The sequence below is a fragment of the Ictidomys tridecemlineatus genome, chromosome 6 (genome assembly GCF_052094955.1).
Source record: "Ictidomys tridecemlineatus isolate mIctTri1 chromosome 6, mIctTri1.hap1, whole genome shotgun sequence".
Taxonomy (NCBI): domain Eukaryota; kingdom Metazoa; phylum Chordata; class Mammalia; order Rodentia; family Sciuridae; genus Ictidomys; species Ictidomys tridecemlineatus.
Window position 1 is genome coordinate 197788966 of NC_135482.1, and position 8977 is coordinate 197797942.

The 8977-nt window shown below is 49.5% G+C and overlaps 1 protein-coding gene across 1 annotated transcript in view; it reads right to left on the reverse strand.

The window, feature by feature from the left end:
* Rab20 (RAB20, member RAS oncogene family) overlaps positions 1–2398 on the reverse strand; it is a 29571-nt gene extending 27173 nt beyond the window's left edge. The window contains exon 1 of the mRNA XM_005316987.5: positions 1422–2398. Coding sequence (XP_005317044.1) covers positions 1422–1593 — 172 coding nt within the window. The 5' untranslated portion in view covers positions 1594–2398. The remainder of the gene's footprint in view (positions 1–1421) is intronic.
* Positions 2399–8977: the final 6579 nt, after the last annotated feature.

Genomic DNA, 8977 nt, shown 5'->3' on the forward strand with positions numbered 1-8977 from the left:
GGCACTGATGAAGAAAGTGGCCAAAGTGAAACTGCTACTTCATGCCCTCCAACACCCGAGCCCCATCTGTCACCACAACTCAGAGCCTGCTCTCAGTGGGGGCCCCTAGTGCCACACCTAGGATGGCAGGGAAGTCCCCCAATCAATAAAAGACACAAAGGGGTGAAGTGCTGTAGGAGACTGGCAGACATGTAGTGGAATTCTGATTCAACTTGACCTCCAGAGTGTGTATTGGTGCTAGCACTCGTCACCAAACACTCAACGTCACCAAATGCTCAACTCGAGGCAGTCAGCTGGAGAAAAAGATCTTAGAGAAACCTTGCCCTCAGCCTGGGTGGGGTCAGAGCTGGAGAAAAGTCAGGGGACGGCATGTGTTCCCCTAGGTAACAGTTTCCCCAAGATGACTACAAATAAATTAGTCCATACATTCACCACCATAAAAACAAGACACCATCAAAGTCAGCAAGAGGGAGGAGGAAGCGGTGGAAGTTCACCAGAGAACTTCATTAATTCAGTTTTAAACAGAGAATTTGCTATGATCTTGTGTATTCAGCAGATTCATGCACCCAAGATAGCAATTTAGAAATTCTGGACAAGACCTTTGGGTATATCACTTTTTAAAGTGCTGACATAAAAGAAGTCAGAACTTTAAAGTTTCAGAGTCCAAAACCTCACACTTGCTGGAAATGTGTCATCCATTTCCAAGTTTCTTCACTTTCTCACTTACCATATCTTGTTCTTTTTCAAGGGGAAGGAAATAAATTCCATTACAACACTACAATTGCCAGTGTTATTTCATAAAGTGGAACTGAAAACTTGAATCAAACTATCTGAGTTGTATTTCTGAACAAATCACACTTACTACACAAACTAAAAATAATTCCCTACCTATCTTTAAAATGTTCCAACAGAAAATCATTCCAAACTCAGAGGATAAACTGAACCACAGAAGAGGAGACCAGTTCTGTTTCTTATCTCCTAACCAAACCCAGCAGGGCCAGCGCTCTGCGCCTCAGTTTCCTCTTCTGTTAAAGGGAGGGGCGGTAATAATGTCAGCGCCGCTTGCCCCTCAAGGGTACTGTGAGCATCAGGTGAATTTGTATTCCGGAGGGTACTTAAAAACTGAAAATACAAACAAGTGTGTCTGGTTACAGTGAGCAGCGGGGCCAGGAAGGCAGCTCTGGAAGCTAAGCGCCGCTGGGCCTAAGTGACCACCAGGTTCTCCTGGAGCCTTGAGCTTTCCCTGAGAGTGGGAACAGGTATTTTCCCCAACATCGTAGGAGGACGAGTGAGAACAGAGAAGAGGGCATCTGCCACCTGAGGTCGGGCCTTGCACATGGCTGGGACGCTTCCAAAAGGCTGGAAGTCCCGCGTCCCCAACCCCCACGGAGCCCACCTGGCAGAGAGGCGCCGGCTCTCACCTGCAGTGTCCCAGATGGAGATGTTGAAGGAGCGCCACTGCTTCAGGTAGAAGGCGCCGCCCACCGTGCTGACCGTGTCGGGGAAGCGCCGCTCCATGTACCTCTGCAACAGCGAGGTCTTGCCCACGTTCATGTCCCCCAGAAGCACGATTTTCCCGTCGGGCTTCCTCATCTTCCCGCAAGAAGCCACCTTCTGAGCCCTGCGTCCCTCCCCTGGTCCAGTCCGCCGGTGAGCGCAGGACGCAGCTGGGGAGCCAGCCCAGCTTCGGACCGCTGGACCCCGAACTCGCGCGGACCTTCCCCCAGTGACCACGCAAGAGCGCAAGAAGGAAAGCGCGCGTCCTGGCGCGGGCAGGAGCTGTGGAGCGGCCCTGCGTGCACGTGGGGCGCCGGCCCGCCCCTCGGGTCCCGGCCGCCCTCACCCCGCCCCGGCGGAGGCTCTTCCGCAGAGATCCCAGCTGCTCTTGCCCCGGGGAGGCCGCGCCCGCGGAGCTCACAGGAGTTGGAGGACGCGAGCTCCAGCCGGGCTGCTCCCGGGCGGAAGACGGGAGTTCCGGCAGCGCCTTCCGCGCTCCCGCTCCCGCACACCGCGTCTAGGTGCGGAGGGGCCGGGGGGACGCACCCCGCCGCCGGCCTTAAGTAGCCGGCCTCCCCGCGCGCTCCGGCCTTCTCCCGGCTTGCGTGGATTTGCTGCGTGTGCGCGAAAGTGGCCTCCAATCAAGGTCGTTAGGGAAAGTTGGCCGGCTCGGAAAGGCCATCCCAGCGCCGCCCGTCGATAAGAGCCTGCGGGGGCGCCAACGGGTGGGAGTAGGGGTGCTTCTAGTGTCGTTTTGTTTTTACTTTTGCAAGAATCCTTTTTGCTATTTTATATCTAAAAAGTAGAGAGTCGTTGCTATTTAAAGCCTGGAAAGAAAATGTGACTTTGGCAGTTGCAGTTGAAAGCAAAAATAGCCCAAGCGGGGAGAGACCTGGACGGACCAACCACGCTTTTATTAAGCTACGGAGGGGCCATTTTCGGGGGACAAAATGGTGGCGGGCTACCGGGGTCCGAGTTGTATAGGGTTCAGCGGAGCCAGGTCACGGGATGAATTGGTGCGGCGGGCTCCTTTAGGATGGGACTGGGGGCAGGTAGGGAAGGCGGGGCCTGTTGTACTGGAGGCAGCCTGTGCTGTCGGGTGGGGCGGGAGCGTCCGGGTTTGCCTTCCTGCCTTCTCAGGAGCTGAGCCTGGGCTGCTAAATGGACAAGCTCCAATTCACCACAGACCTCCCCCTCCACACACCTGGCAGGAAGGCGGAGGGGGAACCGCCGAGACAGGGAAGTGCCCTGGAGTTAAGTGGAGACGCCTGGGCTGGGGTTGAGGCTCAGGGGTAGCGTGCTTCTATTGCACTGGTTTCGATCTTCAGCACCACATAAAATAAGTAAATAAAGGAATTGTGTTCATCTACAATTAAAAAAAAACTATTAAAATGAGAAACCTTGAAATGCTTTTAAAATATAATACTCGCTATTACTCACATAAGATTCAGTAATTATTTTTAAAGAAAATGCCCGGGGTAGAACCCGATGCTCCCGTTTGGATCCAGTGGGAAGTTTGGCTCAGGCAACTGGCACGAAGACGGGACCCTGAACAAGTTGTCCCCACACACACCCTTTTCTGTAAAGGAAGGACCTTTGCCTAAGAATGCCTCCCTCAGCAGGTGCAGGAAGGCTCCCTGGGGTTCCTGGGATCCTGGTGGAGGTGAACACTGGAGGAAGGGGACTCCCTAGTGCCAGTCCTGTGTCTTCTCAGCCACCGGCTCATTCTTCTACCACTGCCTCTTCCAACGAGATGTGTCAATTCAATATTTATGAAACAGGTGAACGCCAAACATTGGGGAGTTTTGCTTTCTGATACCCCTGTTCCCCAGTGGTTCAGGATGAACAGGAAGTGGACCAGCTTTGTGTATTCAAATAAGCCAAAACCACCAGGGTGCCAGCAGTTCCTGATGTCCCACCACAGGTGGAGGATTTCCTACCCCACTATCCAGCCTTCTTCAGTTTGTGTTGATTTGCTGCAAATTGGGATCTGCAGGGACTCCAGCTGGTAGCCCCGGTATTCAAATGCAGGTGAACTTTTTCAGCCAAGCAGAGCCAGGCTGAAGCTGGGGAAGGAAATCGCTGGAACAGTTTAAGTCTCCCAGAGGGAAGCAGATAGGAAGACGGGGGCTGTTTCTTCCACTGCCAATCCTCCAGCTCCGGTTGGAGGAGCCGCACAACTGAGTCCAGGAGTAGTGGGCGTTATACAGCAGGAAGCACAGCATGGCTTGCCTGGCCCCACAAGCCACAGCTGTCTGCAGAGCTTGTTCAGAACTGATTTCTCTTTACGCAGGGCCTCTGCCCCTCAGACACTGAAAGGAGTCCAGTCGGAAATTCCCTGTTCATCTTTTTCTTTCAGAAAATTCTTTCAACAGCAGGGCTGGGGAGGTGTCTTGTGTTTGCTGCTGCTGCTCCCTCTAGCTACATCTTTCCTCTCTGTCGCCTTCCTTCTGTTACCGCTGTTGACCGGTGACGAGTTCTTGCTCCCCGATGTTGAAGAATAACACCAAAGAAGCACGCCGAGGCAAGGTCAGAGTAGAGATTAGAAATTTATTAAAGGACAGAAGAAAAGACTTCTCCCGGAGGAAGAAGGGGACCCAAGAGGTGGAATCCGTGGAAGTGCGGTTGTCTCCCCTTTTTATAGTTCTTTCAGTGATGGAATGTAGGTTGGAAGGCCCAAGGGGTGAGACACAGGTGGGCCAAAGAAGTAATCTGGGCATTTCCGAGTCAAGTTTGCTGTTCATTAACATTTCTTTGGGATGGGCTATCTCCAAATCTTTTGGGGGCTGTATCCTGGGCTTCATTAACATTCGGAGAGTTGCTCAGCTTTTCTGGAAATTCATTCTCAACATGGCCTCCGTTTTAGATTTCACTCGATATTAGACCCGATTTACCTAACTACACTGACTACCTAACTTTAAATCTGGCTTCACTTCCAGGGCCTGATGTTTCCAGCAACCACCTTCTCCTGCACTCCTTGCCCTCCCTCTGTGCCTAGCTCTCTCAGGAAGCTGCCACCAAAGGCCACTAGTGACTCACTGGTTTCCGAACCCAATGATGCCATCGACCCACACACCCTGCCTTCCGTGCTGTCATTCTGTCACCAGAGTCCACATCTCTCCCTGTCCTCATGTAGCTCGATCCTCTTATCTTCTCACTTGAAGTTCTGTTCCTTGTTTTGGAAAATTATCTAAAGTTCAGAGAGTGGTAAAGAGAGACCAGCTGTGTCCCACACCAAACTGACACAGAGGGCCTCCTTCCGCCAAGGCACCACCTCGTGACTCAGATACAAGCCTTCAGGTCCATTTCAAAGCTGACTTTCCACATATGCACGCAGCTGTCACAGGGCGGAGGCCTACAGCAAAGCTGAGGCAGTGCCAAGACCCCCTCTTTAAGCCCCAGTTCTTGCAAGTCAGTCAGAAAGGTGTTAGACATGTCACTCAGAGTAACGGGCATGAGTTTTTAGAAGGGATGGGAAAGCAGGGAAAAGAACACTCTCAAGGAGAGAAGGGGTCCTCTCCTCCCTCCAGCTTAATTGGGGGTCCTGCCTGGGTCCACCTCTTGATTCTTGACAGACCACAGAATGATATCAGACTTTCAAAGTCCCCACTGCAATGACCACTTGAGGTCACTTTGGCCCACGCTGACCAGTTCTAATTGGAACCTGTTCTTACAGAGCTTATGGTTAGGGGGAATATCCTTATCTCCCTGAGTTCTGGGACCTGGTCTGTGAAAGGCTCAACCCCTCACCCCTTCAGGGTAACTTGAGTTCCTGTTATGGCGTTTCAGGCCTACACTTCTCAAGCAGATAAGGGCAGTTTGCTGAGGAATGCAACGTATCCTCTGGACTTAAACCAGGCAGAGCTGCAGGTAAAAACGTGGGGGCAGCACAGTGGGCCCAGTTTGTAGTTTTCCCTGAACCTCATTTCCACCGCTCACGTCTGTCTGTTCCCTGTCACAGCTGCCTTAGTTTCCTGAGGGGCCATAAAACTCATGGGCGTCCTAAACAACTCACTGCTCTGAGGCTAGCTGTCTGTCAAGCTATCAGCGGACCTGGCTCTTCCTAAGATCCCAGCACAGGGTCCTTCCTGCCTCTCCCAGCATCTGGTGGCCTTGGCTTGTGGATGCAATCTCTGTGACCACCATCCCTACCCCACCCCTCCACACACCCAGGAGTACCATTTCCTTCCGGTTTCTTTTCTCTGTGTCCAAACTTTTCTCCTCTATAAGGACACTAGCGAGATTTGACTTCTTTCTTTTTTTCCTTTTGGTGCTGGGGATTGAACCCAGGATCTTGTGCATGCAAACCAAGCACTCTACCAATTGAGCTATAGCCTCAGTCCTGCCATATTTGAATAAGGGCCTGTCCTACTCCAGGATGACCTCATCTCAATTAATGACATCTGAAATGGCTATGTTTCCAATAATGTTATATTCTGAGATACTGGGTGTCAGTCTACTTGTGTTGCTATAACAAAATCTTGAAGACTGGGTAGTTTATAAATAATAAAAATTGATTGAGGGATGAGGCTGTAATTCAGTGGTAAAGCATTTGCCTTTCACGTATGAGGCACTGGGCTCAATCCTCAGCACCACATAAAAAATAAATAAATATAGAGGCTGGAGCTAAGGCTCAGCGGTAGAGCGCTCACCTAGCACCCATGAGGCACTGCGTTCGATCCTCAGTATTACATAAAAACAAATAAATAAAATAAATGTAAAAAAAACCTTATGAGTCAACAAAGAAACCACAATAAAAATTTAAAAAATAAATACATAAAAATATATTGTGTCCTCTACAACCAAAAAAAAAAATTTTTTTTAATTGATTGCCGGCCAGGCACAGTGACGCATGCCTGTAATCCCAGCATCTTTGGAGGCAGAGGCAGGAGGATAACAAGTTCAAAGCCAGGCTCAGCAATTAGCAAGAAGCTAAGCAACTCGGTGAGACCCTGTCTCTAATAAAATACAAAATAGGGCTAGGGACGTGACTCAGGGGCCAAGTACCACTGACTTCAATTCCCTTTACTCAAAAATAAAAAAAATTGATTGCTCACAGTTCTGGAGGCTGACGGTCTAAGACCAAGGCAGCAGCAGGGTTGGTGCATGGCAAAGGCCTGTTCCTCAGAAGCACCATCCATGAGTCTCCAGTGGCCAAAGAGAAGTGGAAAGGCATTAAGGAACCACCCTGCCTTTGTAAGGCCCTGATCCAATCATGAGCCTGGTGACTTAATCTCTCCCAAATGCCCCACCTCCCAATGCCATCACTTAGGGTTCAAGTCCCACATAGGACTTGAGGAGAAACACGTGGCAGTGGGGGGTTAGGACTGCTGCATGTTTTTTTGGGGGGGTCACATTTCAACACAAAAGTAGTGTAAACATTTGATGATCTCAGTTACCCTTCACTGCATAACAAACCCCCCAAAATGGAGTCTCTTCAAACAAAAGTTACCTCTGTGGTTCTGTGGGCACTGGGTTTGGCTGAGTAGTTGTGCTGGTCCTGTGGGGCCTGTTGTGCAGCAGCAATCACACAGTATACAGGACCGACTTCTCTGGGGGCTCAAGGAGCTGGAACATCAAAAATGGACTCTTCCTGAACACACTTGGTGTTCAGCACTCCCCTGTGTGGTCATCTTCATGTGGCACCTGAGTTCCAAGGCTCTCTACGTGGCCTCTTTCTCCAGAAGAGCAGCTGGACTATTCACTTGGAGGATCAGGGCTCCACAGCATGTTCCTAGAGATGAAGAGGGAAAGACCAGACCGCCTCTGATAGTCTGCGGAGAGCTTGCAGCATGACTTTTCCACATGGGTCAGGAGGACTAGTTATTTTTAAATAACTAGAAGAGTGGAGTTTGACATGCACTGTGTTATCACACATTACCCTAGAAATAGCACAATCATTATATGTCAGTAAAAAAAAGACGACACAGGGCCCACCCCTCAAGGGTAGGGAAACTACCCTTCATCTCTGCAGGGGAGGAAGAGTAAGGAACTGCAACCGTCTTTAGTTTGCCACAGTTTTAAACTTCACCTGTAAGGCTTTAACCCAACTTTAAGTTACTTTGGATATGAAGTGAGTTTTTAAAATAAAGTTTTATCTTTATGTTATGGAAGTTAAAAACTAATTGTCCCAAAACCATTTATGAAACATCCCACTCCTTCTCACTGATCTCACTGATTTGTAATCATATAAATATATATATATAAATATAATAAAACGGACTTATATGTTGTGCTGAAAACTCAGTGCCTCACACATGCTAGGCAAGCACTCTACCACTGAGCCACAATCCCAGCCCCTGATTTGTAATCTTGCTTCTACCACCTGCTAAAGTTCTCCTTACACACAGGTCCACTTCTGGACTCTCTGACTCCGGATAACACTACAATGTCTTAATTATAGGTACATAATAAGCCTTGGAACAAGTAGGGTAGGTTCTCCTGCCTTTTTCTTTGACAGAGTTGCCTGTATAGCCCTGAACTTTTTCATATGAATTTTAGAATCAGTTTATTTCATTATGTGCAAACATTAATGGAGGTAAGTTGGGGGCCTTGATATCTTTCTAATATAATACTTTCCCATTCATGAACGTGGTATACCTCTCCATTTATCCAGCAGATGTTCAAAGCTCACCTGCAACTTTTACATTTCTCTCTACCCTCTTACCTTGAGGAAATTTATTTCTTCTTGGAGGATGATGCTCCAAACCTTGTCTCCCCTCTGCTTCTCTCTCCTGAGCTCCGTCCATTTCTGCATCCACCTCCCAAACCCTTCTGCCCAGGTGACCAGTGTAGTGAGCCCAGTATGGCAAAACCAAGCACACCACTCACTGCCTTCCCTCTGGGTGTGAAGTCACTCGTTCCTCCACCCTCTTCATATCCTTGTCCAGTTAGTCCCCGCACATGGTGAATTTCCCTTCTGAACAAACCTCTCCTGTTTTCTCTCTCCTTTCCTCTCTGTGCTCCCTAGCCACCACTTGTCTGTAACCTCCTCGTTCCTAGAGAATTAGAACTCACCTCTGGGCAGCCTCCTTAACTCCAGTCTCAGCACCCATCGGTTGTCAATGTTGACCTCTCAAACTCCTGCTTTCTCGGCTCAGAGACCTGCTGTGGCTTCCTATTCCCTATCTCCATTAGTGCAAACTCTGCCCATCATTCTCTGCCCTTCCCACACATCCACTCACTACCCTTCCTACAGTAACTCCCCCGCCCCTTTACCTCCCCCATCTCTGTTTTCCCACTATCTAAAACTATACCTTTGTTTACATATTGAACTGCTCTGACTTCCTCTCTAGAATGTTGGCTCCATGAGGAAGGGACTTTCTGTTGTGTTCCCCATTGTGCCTGGTGAACAGTATGTGGCACCTAATAGGCACTCCAGAAACCCCTGAGTCACAGAAGAGTGAATAAATCCATCTTCTGGTGGGCCCCAGAGTGCCCGTCCCACACGTGCATGGCAATCAACCACCCTCCACTTCTT